The sequence below is a fragment of the Vanellus vanellus genome (assembly GCF_965231255.1).
Source record: "Vanellus vanellus genome assembly, chromosome: 2".
NCBI lineage: Eukaryota > Metazoa > Chordata > Aves > Charadriiformes > Charadriidae > Vanellus > Vanellus vanellus.
The window spans coordinates 38,346,241-38,363,423 of NC_138906.1; the positions used below are offsets into that span (position 1 = coordinate 38,346,241).

Genomic DNA, 17,183 nt, shown 5'->3' on the forward strand with positions numbered 1-17,183 from the left:
GATCATTAGTGGTTGATCCTGCCTCTCGGGCTCGGTGGGACCGTCCTGAAAGGCTCCAGGCGGAGAGGAAGGGAAAGAGAAAGAGAAAGAAAGAGAGAGGCGAGAGGCAGCGAGAGCAAGGGGGATCTCGGCTTCCCCCCTGTACAAATAAACTTTAAGGAACTTGTGCACAAAACTTACCTTTGACTTGTAAGGAGCCATTTTTCATACAGTATTGAGAACTTGTGGTTTGGATACTTCTGTCCCTAAACCTGACAATTTGAATGGCCAGGAGGCACACGTAGCCTGCAAAAGAGTCAAATGAAGTCCAGCGTCAGTGAGATTATATGTTATGTGGTATATAATGTTGGATGTCAACTCCCCAAAACCATAAAACTTACTTTAATGGCACCACGTGACTTTTTATAGCCAGTGAGCCTATCTGTCTGTGCTATGGATGATTTTACGATCTAATTCATAGACAAAACCCTATTCATTTGGCACCCAAATGTCATATAGCCGGAACTGGGGCTTATAAAGTTTACTGTTTTATAACTTTTAAGGGAAGGCATCAATGTAACCAGTCAGTAAATGTGCAAATCTTTAGTTGCTCTTAGAAGCTCAGAAGAGTTAACCATTCAAGCTCTGATGGGGTAAGTAACATTACGTTTATAGCAAACTAATTGTAGCGAAGAAAACCAAAAATCTTTAAAGGGTGAAAAGTGGGAATGTGGCTAGCGAGGGTTACTAATAGACGCAGAGGCTCGGATGTGGCTGTCCTGCAAATATACTTAATGAAACCACAGGAGAAATTCTAGAGCGATGCAAACACGTCTTGGAGTTAGCAGCGTGTTTTAACAAAGCACATGTGATGTTTTTTTTCAACCATCAGCAAACAGCTAACAGTTGATTCACCCACAAAGGGTGTTGATTGTGGTCCTGCGATGCAGCTTTCCACCTAGTGAGAAACTAGTAAGGAGGAACTTATGGTCAAACTTTCAATTAAAAATTCTGGTAGCGGACAACCGCAGCGTCTACCATTTGCAACGTGCAGCAGGAGCCAGGTAAAATATTATTACAAACTCTGCACGGGTTAATTTTTTTTTTTTTTTCAGAGGCAAATCAGGAAGCACAACTTCTTGCTTTGCATAAACCAGATCACGAAAACTTTACAATAGAAAGTTTATTTTTTTTTGTTGATTTCCAGTCAGTTTTTTTTTAAAAACAAATACAAAAAAAAAAAAAAGCTGATCACAGTTTGCTCAAACAGCCAGACTTTGACTATATTTGTAACTTTGTTCACAAAAAACATACATCACAGAAGCTGCGCTTAATAAGAGCCACTTCTAAGAGTTCGTGCAAAGAGTCATATACAAAGGCACAGCAAGGACATACTGCTTGGAATCACAGTTTTCGTCACAGATTCACTATTCACTACACGTAGGACAAGTTCAGTTGATTTCATCATTTCACCTCTACAACAGCATTAATTACACAGGAATTATATAGGTAGTTTGAATAAAAATATTTTTAACAGCTTGGAGCTATACAGACATTAACACTTGACCACACATGCACAGTTAAGCAGGTTGAGTGCAACACATAACATTTGTACTAAACCGGGGGAGGGTTTCTTTCTCTCTCTCCTTTTTTTTTTTTTTTACGTTCTTTTTTTTTGTTCTTTTTTGTTTAGTTTAGTTTTGTTTTAACAGTTACTTCAAGTAACACAGCTCGCTTCATATAAATAAGTTAAAACATCTATTATTTTTTCAAGACAAAGCCATTCAAGACAAAGAAATGTACGATAAAAGCAGATCTACTTATACACGCGAGAGAATGGTAATAAACAGGCTCATGATTAAAAGATGAATAAGGGCGACAAGAACAGGGTTTCTTCACAGAAGTAACACAAGGAAGTTTTAGAAAGTCAACTTAGTACTGACATGAGACGCAGGGTCAGCTAATACTGCTCAGTACTTTTAATTGATCAAACGCTTAGGGACGGAATGCCCCTCCTGCAGCTGCCATGCTCATACTTTTCAGCTTATTATCCTTTTTCCATTTCATTCTCCTGTTTTGGAACCAGATCTTTATTTGTCTCTCTGAGAGGCAAAGAGCATGTGCTATTTCAATCCTTCTTCTGCGGGTCAGGTATCTATTGAAGTGAAATTCCTTTTCCAGCTCCAAGGTCTGATAGCGGGTGTAAGCAGTCCGAGCCCTTTTCCCTTCTGGTCCCCCTATGTTGTCTGGAAGAGAAAAGTACATGATTTAGATTCTCAGCAGCCACTCGGAGCCTTCGTGTCTTATAGCAGCTACCAGCGACCAGGACCGTTATTCTCAGTCCTGCTTGGTTTTGTTTCTGGCTTGGATAAAGGCTCAACAAGTTTCCCCCTCCAGCCCCTTTTAGGAAAGGCTTGGGGGAGGGGGATTTGGTGGTGTCGGTAAGTTTTCGCTTGGATTTGGGGTTCGATATTTTTAAAAATTGATTTCTATTCTGTATTTTTGAAGGCTAATCCCCCCCCTCCCCTACACACGCACACACACCCGCCTCCCCCAGATAAGCTGGTTTGGAGGATGCCTCTGCTGCTAGCTGTGTTTTTCAGGGCTGGGAGAGCAAAGCTGAAGCGTGCAGCCCTTTCCCACGGCTGAGCTGGGGAAGGCTCTGGGAGGCAGCGAGCCCCCGGCTGCTCCCCCGGCAGCGAGGGCAGGGCAGGTACCCGGGGCTGAAAGTTGCACCGCTTCCCCGCGCCCCTCAAACCCTCTCCCCGGAGTTTGGGGCTACTCGCCCCCCCCCCTCCCCCACGGCTTCCCAGCAGTGAAAACTGCCCTCCTCGCCCTCTCCTATTCTCTTTTTAATACGGCTCGGCGAAATAAATGGGGTCAGCCGCGCCGTTCCCACTGGAGGATCCCCCTTCCAAAGGAGAGCCGGGAGCAGCCTCTGCTCCCGATCCCCCCTTCGGGAAAGCGCTTTTCTGCTCCCCCGCTGCCCGCGCTGGGAGCCGGGCGGGCTGTGTTTTTGGGACCGGACGTTTGGTTGGGATTTTTTTTTTCCTTTTCTTTTCTTTTTGGGGGGACTCGCCCAGAGAAAGGAGCGTGTTTCCCTGCGAGCAGAGTTGTGCTGTGCGCGGAGGCTGCCCGCTCTCACGCCCTCCTCTCCCCCTCTCCCCGACCTTGCTCGGCGCAGCCACCCGGTTTACATTAAATCCTCCTTTTCCTCCAGAGAAATAAAGAAAGAAGAGGGTATTTGCTTTACCATGACTTATGTGCAGTTTTCGCATCCAGGGGTAGATCTGGGGCTGTGAAGGCTGGGCTGTGCTTTGGTCGGTCGGGGCACTTGCCTGCTCGCTGCTTGCTGGAGTGTCTTCCTCAGTCCCAGACGAGGTGCCAACCCCGTCTCTGCTGATGTGCGTGTTGCTGCTGGAATTGGACGAAGTGCTGGTGGAGTTGGCGAGGGAGTTTTTCACCCCGTGGTGACTCTCGCTGACAGGCGAACCGGCCACGGCGGTGCAGGGCAGAGGGTCAGGGGGAGGCGAGTGGGAAGCCGCCGCGGGCTGGTTGTACCTGGGCTCTGTCGAGGCAGAGGTGGTGTTGGCCGGGTAACTGCGGGGTCTCTCATTGGCACCAAAGTGGGTGGAAGCAGAGCGCCCGACGCTGAGGTCCATGCCATTGTAGCCGTATCCGTACCTGCCGGAGTGCATGCTGGCGGAGTCCCTGTATTGCTCGCTCACCGAGCTGTGATCTCCATAATTATGTAACTGGTAGTCCGGGCCATTTGGATAGCGACCGCAAAATGAGTTTACAAAATAAGAGCTCATTTGTTTTTTGATATGTGTGCTTGATTTGTGGCTCTTGGTCGTTTTGTGCGTCTATAGCACCCTTGCACAATTTATGATGAATTATGGAAATGACTGGGACATGTACTTGGTTCCCTCCTACGTAGGCACCCAAATATGGGGTACGGCTTCACATCACGTGCTTTTGTTGTCCAGTCGTAAATCCTGGCTGATGACCTCTAGAGGTAAACTCGTGCACTGGTGGGGGAGCTGGGAGGGCGCGGGCGGCCCGGGGCGCGCCGCCGCCGCGCGCCGCCGCCGCCGCCGCCCGCCGGTCCGCCGGCCTCCGGCGCCACCCGCTGGCGGCGCGGGGGATGGCGGCGGCTCCGCGGGGTCGGCCCGGGGTGACGGCCCCCGACGGCGGCGCGGAGCCGAGCGGAGAGGCGCGGAGCCGAGCGGGGCGCGCCGCCACCGCCACCGCCGCCGGCTGCGGCGGCGGGAACGGGCGGCGGGGGCTGCGGGACCGGCGGGGCCGGGTCCCCTGTCCCGGCCGCCGGAGCGCCTTGCGTACAGAGAGGGCTCCGCTTTGTGCCTGTTGTCTCCTCCGTGCGAGGCTTATGCACACCAGTTCACAAATCCTATACGATCCGTCCTCGGATGCTGGCAACGCTTATGTTCCTTCTATGTGTGTGTGTATATATATATATATATATATATGTATTTTTTTCCCCCCTTTTCCCGTGCCAGAGGTTTCAAGAGGCACCCGGGTCCTGCCGATGAGAAATGGCAGGTACCTATGAAAGACAAATATCGCGCAGCGTTTTTCCAACTAGGGGGTCAAATTCCAAGCGGCTTTACGGCCGCCGTTATTTTTCCGCCTCTCGGAAAAAAAAAAAAAAAAAAAAAAAAGCAAAAGCAAAAGCAAAAATCAAACCAAACCCAAAACCAAACAACCAAAAAAAACCCAGCCTCTAAATGCGGCGGTAGCCATTTTGCATTAGTATTTTCCAGGTTTGGCTTTTAAAATATTTAGAGCGGTAGCCCAAATAGCGCTGCCTTCCAAACAAAAGAGCCTTGATGCGCATACAAGTGTATTTGTACACAGCTTCACACGCACACTCACGCACACACAATACAATATATAGAGATATAACGTATATATTATCAATATTTTCGCTGCGCATATTTTACTTATACATAACTCTAAGTGGAAGCATTTTATGGCAGCTATTTTTCTTTAGAGTATCTATTTATTTTTTCCAGTGCTAAGAAATGCGAATGTGAATTAAGATACCACAAAAGCGGGGAAGAAGATACCCAAGTTAATATGACAGACACTTTTCTTTTAATAAAATTATAAAAAAAAAAAAAAAAAGAAAGAAAGATCGACCCAAGCCCACGAAGCCCCAAGAAATGTAGTCCATAATTCAAAGCCCCTCCAGTGTAGAGCTGAGCTCACCGAAACCTCAGTGTAAGCTCAACGGGAACCACAGAAATTCGCCCGCCTCAAAACCCCTTCCCTCGCTTCCCCTGAAGTTTAACGGCGAGTTTTTACTTTAATACGAGTAGTGCAGTCTAGGCAGTTTAGCGGCATTTTAAAAATCTCCCTGCAATTCATCTTCGCTTTAACTGCAAGTTTATACCCAGGGTTTTATACAACGATTTTTTTAAAGGGTTTTTCTTCTTTTTGCTATTTAAATATCTTACACGCGTAAAACTTTTTTATCTCCCCTGCAGACCATAAGCTCCCGAACACAGCATAACGAGACGGCCCGACGTAGCGGGAGTTAGCAAAAACATAAACTCAAGATTTTCTAAAATCTCTCATATTTCTATAATATGAACATTTCTAATTAAAAAAAAAAAAAATTACTCGCTTATCTCTTCTCAAGCAGGCACGCCAGGGACACTCACCCACACACAAATGCTCACCTCAAATATCTAAAAATCTGGGCCATTTCTCTAATACTTTAAGCAACGCCACCTTCGCTTTGGCAAGGTGGTTATATACAAACACGCCTGTAGCTCGAAAGCTCGGACTTCCACATATATTAAAGAAAGTCACAGATGATTGCAAGTGTACATCTTTTAACCAAGCCTTTTGGGAATTAATAGACTGTGACAAACCTATAGGATTTTAGTAGCAGAAGGAACACAAGCTAAATAATAATAGTAATAGTAAGCGCTAAGGAAAGGCCTGGTAGCATTTATTAAACGTGATTCTACTCCCCTGACTTTTCCTCTGTTTCTTCGCTGCTGGGCTGTGTGGAATTTATGAATTTGTTTTCCTTTTTCCATTTCATCCGCCTGTTTTGAAACCATATTTTAATCTGGCGTTCAGTAAGGCAGAGAGCGTTTGCAATCTCAATACGTCGTCTTCGGGTTAAGTATCTGTTAAAATGAAATTCCTTTTCTAACTCTAGCGTTTGGTATCTGGTGTAAGTTTGCCTCCCTCGTCTCCCATGAGTTCCATATACTGTACCTGTAGAAGTAAAGACAAAACGATCGCATTGGACAGGGCCCAGTGATTTCAGACCAGAAAGAGCTGTTAGTATATTCTGTCTCCTTTTGCAGGCACAATCACGGGGGTCGGGGGGTGGGGGTGCTCTGGTTTCCTGGAGGCTTTTTTTTTTTTTTTTTTTTTTTTTTTTTGCTTCTCTTCCTTTTCTCCTGCCTGACCAGCTGTAAATGCGGATGTGCAGCGTGCTTACAGTGGTGTGGTAACTGGGATACAAAGAGGCTTTAAGGTGGACCTAGGGAAAGCGAAGTTGGTAGCACCCGTGTGAATCGCTGAGCAGTGTCTACCCTCTGCGTGGTGAGAGCCTCTGCGCGCACACGCACACACACACATACACGCACACGCGTGCGATCCAGGGAGCTGCACGCATGTGTGTGTGTGTGTGTGTGTGTACGCATACGCGAGTGTGTTTACACAAACACACTCTATTGCCATGGCTGTGACTACAGAGGGTCTGTAATTCAAGTATAATTATAGACAACAGCTAAAGATCATAGAAGAACCTGTGCCATTTGCTCCGGAATTTATTGCCCTCGAATGCAAAGCAGCATCAGAATGGTCTTGCTAAAAGTTTAACTTTCCAGAAAAGAAATGCGACCCACAGTCCAGCAAACATAAACTCCGGAGGAGGGGAGAGGAGGGGAGTCATTAGCAACTACTGCAAGCAAACGTCTTAACGTGGGATTATCAAAAATAAGTGTCACCCCAACACAACCCTCCCCCCACAGCATCACTCCTGGACAGAGTAGTTAAATTATGTGAAGTTCACTTGTAAGTCAGAGAAAATCCGCGATGCCGTGGAAGTGCGCCCACGGCCCCAGAAACGTGCTCCCAGTATCCACTACTTAGAGGCTAATGAGCTGGGGGAGGGGGGCGAGGAGGAATGTGCCACAAATGCATTGGATCCTCAGTACAGAGGGCATATTCCCTGCATCGCTCTCTGACAATGAAGGAGCGGAACAGGGGCTTTGGGGTGGCTTTAGGAGAGTGGTAAAGCTGCTCTGTGCTTTTTTTTTTTTTTTTTTTTTTTTTTTTGCCTGCTTCCTAAGGATTCCCCAGTCACTTTCACCAGTCAACCCATAAGCTGGGCTCTCGGCCACCGTTCCCAGGGTGCCAACGTGCCAGGTCTAAAATAACCTGGGGAAGGTTTCATGTTACACATTGCCCTGCAGGACTCGTGTCTCTCCAGCAGTCTGGACTTTATCTAAGAACCAAAAAAAAAAAAAAAAAAAAAAAAAAAATTCTTGGGGAAAGAAACTTTTCCTTCCTCCCCCCCTCCACATCCCCCCCCCCCCCCTCCTTGATTGCATCGAAATGCCTTACCAGCGCAGGAGTTCATCCGCTGCATCCAGGGGTAAACAGGGCTCGTGTACTTCCGGTCGGTGCCTTCGTCATTTACAATTTTGGCTTGGACGCCGCTGGCTTTGTACTGTTGGTCGGGAGAAAAGTGCAGGTAGTCCCCGGGCCCCCTCTGTTTGCCACTGCCGGAGGGAGAGGCGCTACTAATTTCCTTGTCCGAATAAAAACAAGAGGCTCCGTACTCATAGGAAGCCCGATTGCAAGCAATGACGGTGTTGGACTGTTGGTAGAAACAAGGTGAGGTGTAAGTCTTGTCCTGCAGGCTGCTTGCCCCGTACGAAGCCGGAAAATGCCTGAGAGCATCATAACCCGCCGGGTAAAGGGGGATCTGCCCGAGGAAAGAGTCCTGGCCCCCGGGCAGGCTCCCCGGGAAAGTGGGATTCACGAAATAGGAACTCATTTGCTCTCCCCCTCTCCCGGACCGTGATTTGTTGTGTATTAGTACATCTGGCGATAACTATTAGGAGTCATCGAAGTGGTTTGTTTCTGGATGGCCGAGCGCCAAAAGCGACAGCAGAAAATAGGAGCAGCTGACGGCGGGGCGGCCAATGGGAGCGCGCGCGGCGCCCGCTCCCCCGGGGCCGCCGCCACCGCGCCGCCAACTTACCGGCAGCCCCCGGCCCCGCCGCGCCGCCCCGCGCAGTCCCGCGCAGCCCCGCGGGGACCGGCCGCGCCCCCGGGGCGGTACCGCCCCTTCGGTGGAAAAATATCCCGATAGGAATAATAATAATAATAATAGTCATAATAATAGATTCCCGGCAAGGAGCAGGCGGCGCGGGCAGTGTAACAGCGGCCGACGGGGACAAACCCCCTCGCCGCCCCCCCCCTCCTCGGCGGCTGGAGGGGGTGGGGGGGCGCCCTGAAAAGTTGGCGGCCCCACGACCGGCGCGTCGCCCCCGAGGGAGCCGCGCAGCCCCGCGGGCAGGGTGGGCGAGCCGCCCCCCGGCTCTCCGGCCGAGGGCGATGCGGCGGGGGGAAAGTTTGGAGCGGAGGGAACACGTGAAAGGGGGAGCGGGGCGCCGCGCAGCGTGGAGGGGGGGGGGGGGGGGGAGGAGGTCGGCCCGGCCTCTCTCCGTTTTCCCACAGCGATGCCACAGCCGCATCGCATCCCGGAGTTTTTAGGCGATTTTTTTTTCTTTTTTTTTTTTTTTTTTTCCTTCCGGAGATCGCCCCTCCGCTGAGGCTTCCCTTCGGAGCTCGGGGAGCCCACCTCAGCGCCGAACCCCGCTTTTGTGAGAGAGGCTAAAGCGTCCTGCGAGGAAGAGGTCTCGTATCTAAATGAACATCCCCATAATTAACACGGAGGTTGTGACTGGGGCAGGGAACGGTGACCTTCTGGGGAGGGGAATTTTTTGGTTTGCACCATGTGCCCGAAAAGGCCCCGGGAAGGGCTGAGCGGGCTCCCGGAACCCCCCTAGCAGCCCAGATAAAGTTCCACGTGTCTCTTCTCCCCGAGTCCCCCCCGCCAGAGTCGAGCCGAGGGAATCAAACATTCAAATTCAAAAACGAGCCAGTAGGACTATTCCTAATTAATACAGCCCCGCTAATGAGTCAGCAGAAGCCAATCGCTTTCGTTGTTGCTCCGAATAATTAAATGCGGATGCGTGTCTTTAAGAGGGAAAAAAAAAATACATGAAACAAACATTTCCACCTTCATTTTTCAACATGGCAGTTACCCCATAGCGGAAATATAATTCTTGGCCCAGGGCAGGGACAGTAACAGTGCTGATGAAATTCGCTGAGGCGCTTTTAATTCGGCCGTAACCCTGCAGTTCCTGGAGATAACATGAGCTTGTTCATTCCAAGCTGTGTTTACTCATAATCCGTGCCTATTACAACAGATTGAATAGCCTAATTTTAAACGCGCTCTGACGGAAAGTGACATTCGTACGAGCCCCGTTTCCTAAAGTAGCTTTCAAAGGAGAGTTTTGTTGTTGTTGGGAGACTATTTGTCTCATTTCCGGGGGCAGATTACGATACCTATAAAACAGTAGTGAGTTAAAACATCGCTCCACAATAGTTTGTATTGTTCACAGTCTCAGCTGGACTTTCACATTCAGATGTTGATTGCCTCCAATTTTTTTTTTCCCCAACTTCCTTAACCTCTTCAGTCCGGCTAACCCATAAACACACCTGGTAGAATTACAGCTCACTCGCTGCATGCTTTGGGAGGTCATCTTAGAAACGTGTATTTCCTGAAAGCCAGCCTTCTCCAGAAAAAGTTTTTTTACTTAGTGCGAATAGAGCTAAAAAAGAAGGGAGCACCAGCAAACAAGCACACAGTACACTAAATACAAAGAGGTTTTTAGAAGAGCAGATTTTCGCCAACATACGTTAGAACGAAAACACACCGTGAAAAATGAACGCTCGGGACACGCGAAACCCACCGACCCTACTTTAAAAAGTTGTGGCCAGACAGTCTTTTGCTTGAATCCATCACACAGAGACCAAAATAAAAAAAAAAAAAATCGCTCCAGGCTGAGTTATATTTACATTTTATAGCATCGGTTACAGACTGATTTTTTTTCCTCTTTTTTTTTTCTTTTTCTTTCTTTTCTCTTTTTTAAGTTATTGTTTGCGTCCAAATCAAACTGTCGGAAATCCGACCGCAGGCAGCGAAATAATTTCTTCGTTGACCCCACAATATTAAAAGGAATGAAATGTGCACGTTTGTCTGGCTGGGTCGTGTTAGAGTAGTTACAGTGACAGCTAAACAATCTGCACTGCAATCTCCGCTTCAGTCACATTCAAGCGTCCTCTCCGCTCCTCCCCCTACCCCCTGAAAACCCCGAATTACAAGAATCTGTTACCCCCCAGCTCCGCCGGGGAAATATCCTGCCCGGACACATTTCGCAGCAGTTTCCCCTCACCATTTCCCCTCAGGAAAGCAGAAAGCCAGCCTCTGCATTTCGCCACCGCAACAAAGTCACACTTTGCGATACCCGTGTATTTCATCCGCCTTTTATTTGTTTTCGGAATTCCCCGCACCTCCTCCGCCAAACGCTTCGCCTTCCTCCTCCCGCCGAAAACCCGGCCGGCAACCCCAGCCGCCCTCGCACATACAGGTGCGGGGGCAGTTACCCTCTTAAGCTTAAAAGCCTCCTTCTCCTCGTATATAAAACCACTTACACATCCTTCTCGCGTGCTTCGGCAGCGTCACCAAAACCAACCTGTACCTAATAGCTCCTAATCCAAACAGTTTGGGCAAGGCAAAGCGTTGTTTAGACTGGCGGGGTACGGGGAGCCTGGCCGGGGGGACGCGGGCGGGTCCTCCCCAGCCAGTTCCCACTGTGATATTTTACAGTTGACACTGCACCGAGGTACAAGCGGAGGGAAAGGGGAGGAGGCAGAGCCGGCCCTGCCGGAATATCTTGCCCGGGGGCGAGCTCCGATGTTCCCCTTGGAAAGGTAGGCCGGATTTCTTTCTTTTCTTTTCTTTTTTTTTTTTTTTAATTTGATTTTTATTTGGGTTACCCCCCCCCCCCGAGCAGCGCAGGCTCCCAGGGGCTGCGGGGGCCGCTCCGCTCCCGCCTCCGCCGTTCCGCCACGCCGTGGCAGCACTGAGCACCCCGCAATAAATAATCCGGCTCTCACTGCAGCTCCAGTCCGGCGGATACCGCAATGCAATGCAAATGCAATGCTTTATCAGCCCGGCAACACAACCAGAGCCGGGGCCAACCAACACTTAAAGCACTCCGAGCCGCTCCTTCGCCATGAGGAGGCGGGAGCGGAGCCGGGGCGGCGGCGGCGGGGGGTCTCGGGGGCGCCAACCCCGGGGCCCCGCTCCCCCCCGCCGACACACACCGCGGGGCACTCGGCCCGCCGAGCCGCCGCTCCCCCTACCTCCCTCCCCCCGCCCCAGCGCCGCACCGTAACAGTCACAACAAGGAGAGAAAGAGGGGGGAAAAAGGAGGAAAAAAAAAAAAAAAAGGCAAAAAGCTCCGTCTCCGGCGCTGAAATCGGTTTAGCCGCTGCAAAGCCCGCGCCGCGCAGCCGAGGCACGCAAGCGACCCACGCCGGAAAGCGCCGGGAACGCCGCTCCCACGGACCCACGGCGGGGCACGGGGGTTTGCAGGCAGCGCTTGATCTGATAAAGAAAATCAAAGACACATCCGCGCCGTTTCTTCCCCTCCCCCCCCCCCCCCCCCCCCAATAACCTTTCTCCTGGACATGCCAGGGGAGCTAGGAGATATTGTGCTGGCTCGTGGTTGTTGTTTTTTTTTTTTTCTGAAATAGTCAAAAATAAATTACATCTAAATTTCAGCTGCCGCATTTGAACTGTAAGTTAATGCTGTGAAATTAATAATAATAATAATAATGTATTGGGGGGTTATTTTTTTTTTCCCTCGTGCTGGGAAAAAAAAAATCCCCTCGGATTAATGCTGTAAACCTGAATTGTTAGAAAATAAACTGAATGTCACAGCAACCCGCTGGCAAATGCAAACAGAAATAAACTTCGTGAAAAAAAAAATAAATCCACGGCTTTGCTAAATAATACAAAGTAAACATTTTATTTAGGCATATTTTTGCATGCACTGGCTAAGTCAAAATCAACTGAGCTGCAGCCACCTCTAATTTTGGCCGGCAACATTTCCATTTGGTTTAATTGCACATGTCTAATATTTAAACGTATTAAACCATGTTTCCCTGCTTACGGTAGTGTCATATACATTTCTCACCTTTTAGGTTCTGGCTCACAGGAGCCCCTGCGACTTTGACAGCTGTCGCTTTGGCTGCACAGGAGACGAATCGCCCTCCTTTTGGTGCCAGAAGAAGCAGGAAATTAGCCAGGTTGCAAGTTGAAAATCTGCCACGCCAGTGCTTTGAATCCAATATGCCACACCTTCCAGCGGGGGAACTGGAAATTGCCATCCCGGATCTGTGTTCTAGGCGGCTGCTTATGCCGAACCTCCGCACACTTTGTTCACTATTGCCTTACAAAGAACAAATGAAATGGGGATTGAAAGCCAGAGAGATCCGAAGCAGGACAGAGCTCAGCAAAAGAATGCGGCTCTATTCTCGCAAGGGAAATTATAAAAAAGTTCATGTTCACGGTTACTATCCACATGACCGACAACGACCAATGGAAAAACCGAACAACTCATAAAGTTGTATTGCAAAGTTGTAAATTTTCATAAACAACAACGGATTTATGGCCTTTTCCTCATCACTAAGAAGAGGCAGGTCTTAGAGAGGCGCCATCTTACCACAGAGGCAGCCCTGGAGTTTTTTAAAAGACCTGGAGTTTGTACTAATTTTATTAAAATTACAATTAATACGTTGACCGGGAACGGAGCGTAGTAGAAAAAGGGAACTTCTGCGCAAATGATGCTCTGGTTCTACCTGCATTTACACGGCTGAATAAAGGGACTTTTCGAGCGATCTTTTTTTCTTTTTTTTTTTTTTAATTTTTCACAAAGATTGAAAATATTAGATCTCGTTGACATTACGTGGTACCTGGCAAAAATGATAAATTTTCTAAAGCAGGAGGATTTTTCCCCTTTTTAATGCCACCCTGTTGCCCCCGACCCCCGAAAGCCGCACGCACAAGGCACACACGGACCCGACCAGATCATTTACACTTGGAAGTTTCGCATCGCACTTTCTGTTCATTACAAAATATTATTTCGCTGCATGTTATTTCGGCTTGGTCCCGGCCGACTGGACTGGGGTTATGATTGCAAGAGGACACGGGAACACGGTGGAAGGAAGCCCTCCCATAAAGAAGGCTTTCCGCTTTATTAATCAACTGCGCTAGGGGGAAAAAAAAAAACACGAAGTCGAGGTAGAGAAATTGACTGATTCCTATCAATTCATCACCTTGGATTTTTTTTCCTTCTGATTATGAAAAAAAAAAGATTTATATGGTCTAATTTCTTTATTTGTCTGTGTAAATTATTTTTGATGCTTTCTTCGAACTGTTTCCCTAATAAAGAAACACAATTCATTGTCAACAAGCATATTTATTTTCTGTGTAACATAAAACACATTTATCGTGGGAGATACTTGAACACGGTATCACTTCCAAAGAGAGTTCACAGACATTATTTTTTTTTCCACTTCCAATACTTACACGGCATATCCAAATGTTCACAACGAACACATCGAAACACATTGTAACATACAATTTTTGAATAAACTTTAGCCAAACCTTCAAGACGGATTTATACAGAGTTCTTAACAATACATCATGCTACAAAGTTTCCAAATTAATTACATACTTCCCAATTTATGACATGATCTTACAAATGAGCTCCAAGACGAATATAAATGACAAAAAAAAAAAATCGTTCAAATATACAGTATCTGCTATTGTAGGAAAATTCACGGTATTACATATTAACACGTTCGGATAATCAGGACAAACAGTTTTACAGGTTGCTTTTTTTTTTTTTAAGGTGGTTACATGGTCATTTAAATTCACTTTTGAAATAACACTTTCCGCTATATTAAGTAAGATCAACCTAGACTAAGAAAACGGCCTTTAGCAGAGACAGCCGAAGGTAGAAGCCAACGTCAGATATTAAACCGCTTTGTACAATATTGGCGTGTTTGCTTCCTCACTCGGAATAGCAAATAATCGAGAACAAAGATATATTGCAGCATATGGTTTTCATTTATAATTGCTTTGGAATAAATATATTATTTTAAATTTAAATATATTCAGCATTTTCGGTACCAAATTCTATACCAAAGCTATTGATGCGTGCTTTTCGAACGACTACACTTACATTGCTAAAAGCATTTTGCGATTCACATTAGTAATGTTATCTTCTTTTGACTACTAAAATACAGTATACTTTCGAAGATAGGTAGGCGGAGCAAGATATATAGGTAGTCTGGAAAATAGGTAGTACAAATCATTGCTGTAGATTGTAGTGGTTTGTGGAACATCTTTCCCCCCTCCCCCTTACTTGCTGTTTAACCTTTTGTTAGTGTAGCTGTTAGTTATGATACTTTTCTAACAATAATTAAAAAAAAAAAAAAAAGAAAGAAAAAAGAGAAGTGCAGAGCTACTTATTCAAAATTAGGTAGTTTTTCTTGACATGAGCCTAATGCACTTTTCCCCTCATACATGATTGGGACTATTGAGTCAGGTAGTTACTTCGGAAGGTCACGGTTTACTATCTGTGCAAGCAGCAGTTCTCCCACTGAAATGTCCCCTGGACAAACCCACCCAGGTTTAGGTGAACGAAAAATCAAATGATTGTAGGATGCTCTTATGAGATATTACCGAAAGGTTCGGTACAGGGCAGGTTTGGGGAGTACGGGCGAGTGGAGAGAAGGCTGGAAAACCACCCCAAGAAACGTTTTCATGTTTGCAAACGCTCGCTTGCAAGATGATTATTTAAGGGAACAGATTTTTTTTTTTTTAAATAAAAACAGTGAGTCTCTCTTTTTTTTTTTTTTTTTCCCCCCCCGTTAAAGGGAGCTTTTCCAACTGTCATGTGCATACATTATACTGAGAGATCGCTTCCTCGAGTGGGACTCCTTAGTCCTCCTCCTCTTCGTCTTCTTCCACTTTCTCAACAGAGGCTGCTGCTGACGTGGGCTCGTTGGGAGCCGGGGTGCTGGAGCTCTCTTCCTTGTGCTCCTTCTTCCACTTCATCCTCCGGTTCTGGAACCAGATTTTGATCTGCCTCTCCGTCAGGCAGAGAGCATGGGCGATCTCTATCCTCCGCCGCCGAGTCAGATAACGATTGAAGTGGAATTCCTTCTCCAGCTCCAGGGTCTGGTAGCGGGTGTAGGTCTGGCGCCCTCGCTTCCTATCTGGACCTGAAAGCAGACACACACGGCCCGGAGTCAGGCAAGAAGAAATGTGGAAAGTTTTCCCTTTTTAGTTTTGGGAGTTTTTTTTTCCTTATTATTATTAATTTTTAAATAAATAAATAAACAAACAAACAAAAAGCGGCCGAGCGAGAGTGAATGATCCCCTTCTCTCACTTCCACCCGCCTCCCCACTTTGCCCTAACAAAGACATTTCGGCCACACGACCTGCCCTGCTCAGGCAGGGCAAAAATTAAGTTGCTCGAGACCTAGAAAAAGTGGAGAGAAAGCATTCAGGAGAGGAGGTGAGGGAGGAAATTGCTTTTGGGAGGAGGAACTTTCCCCCCAGGCCATGTATTTCCCTAAAACCTTCCAGACCTTCGCGTTTCGCAAGGGGAAATAAAAAGCTGGAAGGCTGGGCTGTATTTATTTTATTTTAATGTCGGGGGCTCCCTCCACCCCCCACCCCACCCCACCCCGCCTGGATCGTAAACAATACATCGCATTTAGCTCCAGAAGAGAGCTCTCCTTTTTCACACACTCTCGCCCCCAGCCTCTCTCCCCCCACCCCACCCCCCCCGCCCCGTTTTCCTGTTTAGTACATTTCTATAGATCCTTATCTCCGTGGAAAGGGCAGGGGGGACGAGAGTGGCACGTCTCGGCAACGTGGGCTGGCAAAGTCCTCAGCAGCCCGTCCCCCGCTCCTGAACGCCCCTCTCCCCTCCGCCTTCCCCAGCGAGCGGGATTTTTTTGCCCAACTTCGGCAGAGGGCAGGGGAGACGCTTACCCGTGGGGGCTCTGGGAGCCCGCAGCCAACTCTCCACATTTCTATAGCAAACAGCGCAAATCAGCTCAATGCTAAAATTCCATAGCAAATGGAGTTAAATAAATTTACGAGGCTAGAACCCATTAATTGGGCAATAAAAAGTTTTATGATACTCATTTACATACAATGCCACGGGCTTTCTACGCAATGGCGCCTCGGCTATAATTAAAACCATAAAGGCTGTGCTGACAGTAATTCTGGCGACACGCTTTGCCTGGCTGCCACGGCTCCGAGCCCTCTCCGCTCGCCCCTACCTGAAGACCTCATCCAGGGGTATATCCGGAAATTAGGCTCAGCCTGGTTGTGCAGGTTGCTTTCCTCCGCTTTCTCACAGCTGGGTTTGGTTAGCTCATTGCAGAGGACGGGAATGTTCTGATCAAAAGAGGAACAATGCAGGTTGTAGGCATCAGAGCCCAGGCTGTATCCGGAAGAGAACGGGCTTTGATATATGGTACTGTTCACATTGTACAAGCCGGGCATGGAGGAGGCGAAGGCACCCGCGCCTGGTCCATAGCCGCTTCTCTGGGAGTTGCTTGCAAAGGAGCAAGAAGTAGGCTCTGCATTTTGGAAAAGAGAAGCCCCCGCCGTATATTTGCTAAAAAGCGCATTCACATAATACGAAGAGCTCATAATTTTGACCTGTGATTTGTTGTCCGGCAGGCTTCAGTGTCGGTTTTACGAGGTAGCGTGATATATGATAACATTACACCCCCAGATTTACACCAAACCCCATTTTCTTTTGGACTGAGCTGCCTGGAGCACGTGACCGGTCATATGACGCCGCCCGCCAATCCCCGCCCGCCTCACAGGTGGTGCCGGCCGCGGCCCGCCGGTGCCCGGCCATGGACGGGCCGGGGACGCCGCCGCCGCCGCCGCCACCGCCGCCGCCGCCGCCGCGCCCGGCAGCGCCCTCCAGCCGCCGCCGCCGCCCCCTCGCCCCCCGACGGCGCCGCCGGGAGTG

General features: G+C 48.2%; 3 protein-coding genes across 5 annotated transcripts; all 3 read right to left on the reverse strand.

Moving 5' to 3' along the window:
* Positions 1 to 214: 214 nt before the first annotated feature.
* Positions 215 to 3,850, reverse strand: HOXA5 (homeobox A5). 2 transcript variants are annotated; one of them, XR_014270528.1, is made up of 3 exons: positions 3,233 to 3,850; positions 1,923 to 2,225; positions 215 to 285 (listed from the first exon to the last, which is right to left on the reverse strand). XR_014270528.1 is itself a non-coding variant. In XM_082498933.1 (2 exons), the coding sequence occupies exons 1-2, from the start codon at positions 3,792 to 3,794 to the stop codon at positions 1,975 to 1,977; spliced, it is 813 nt and encodes a 270-aa protein (XP_082355059.1). In that variant the 5' UTR covers positions 3,795 to 3,850; the 3' UTR covers positions 717 to 1,974. The 2 variants fall into 2 exon arrangements, 1 of the variants encoding a protein (XP_082355059.1); XM_082498933.1 differs by lacking the exon at positions 215 to 285 and having other exon boundaries at positions 717 to 2,225.
* A 1,138-nt stretch (positions 3,851 to 4,988) lies between these two features.
* On the reverse strand, positions 4,989 to 12,912 carry HOXA6 (homeobox A6). 2 transcript variants are annotated; one of them, XM_082498935.1, is made up of 3 exons: positions 12,309 to 12,912; positions 7,594 to 7,851; positions 4,989 to 6,234 (listed from the first exon to the last, which is right to left on the reverse strand). In XM_082498935.1, exons 1-3 carry the CDS (start codon positions 12,499 to 12,501, stop codon positions 5,975 to 5,977), a joined length of 711 nt encoding a protein of 236 aa, XP_082355061.1. In that variant the 5' UTR covers positions 12,502 to 12,912; the 3' UTR covers positions 4,989 to 5,974. The 2 variants fall into 2 exon arrangements, with proteins under 2 accessions (XP_082355061.1, XP_082355060.1); XM_082498934.1 differs by lacking the exon at positions 12,309 to 12,912 and having other exon boundaries at positions 7,594 to 8,081.
* Positions 12,913 to 13,576: 664 nt separating this feature from the next.
* On the reverse strand, positions 13,577 to 16,874 carry HOXA7 (homeobox A7). Its single transcript, XM_082480034.1, has 2 exons — positions 16,477 to 16,874; positions 13,577 to 15,405 (listed from the first exon to the last, which is right to left on the reverse strand). The coding sequence occupies exons 1-2, from the start codon at positions 16,850 to 16,852 to the stop codon at positions 15,122 to 15,124; spliced, it is 660 nt and encodes a 219-aa protein (XP_082336160.1). The 5' UTR covers positions 16,853 to 16,874; the 3' UTR covers positions 13,577 to 15,121.
* Positions 16,875 to 17,183: the final 309 nt, after the last annotated feature.

Bases quoted from the DNA above. Each gene is read 5' to 3' on its own strand.
- HOXA5 (XM_082498933.1), bottom strand. From the start codon at position 3,794: ATGAGCTCTTATTTTGTAAACTCATTTTGCGGTCGCTATCCAAATGGC. The intron at 2,226-3,232 runs GTAAAGCAAATA...TTTCTCTTCCAG, and splicing joins AAAACTGCACATAAGTCATG to ACAACATAGGGGGACCAGAA.
- HOXA7 (XM_082480034.1), bottom strand. From the start codon at position 16,852: ATGAGCTCTTCGTATTATGTGAATGCGCTTTTTAGCAAATATACGGCG. The intron at 15,406-16,476 runs GTAGGGGCGAGC...GTCTGCTTTCAG, and splicing joins CCCCTGGATGAGGTCTTCAG to GTCCAGATAGGAAGCGAGGG.
- HOXA6 (XM_082498935.1), bottom strand. From the start codon at position 12,501: ATGGCAATTTCCAGTTCCCCCGCTGGAAGGTGTGGCATATTGGATTCA. The intron at 7,852-12,308 runs GTGAGAAATGTA...GTTTCTACCAAC, and splicing joins TGTGAGCCAGAACCTAAAAG to AGTCCAACACCGTCATTGCT. The intron at 6,235-7,593 runs GTAAGGCATTTC...TTACTTCTACAG, and splicing joins GCGGATGAACTCCTGCGCTG to GTACAGTATATGGAACTCAT.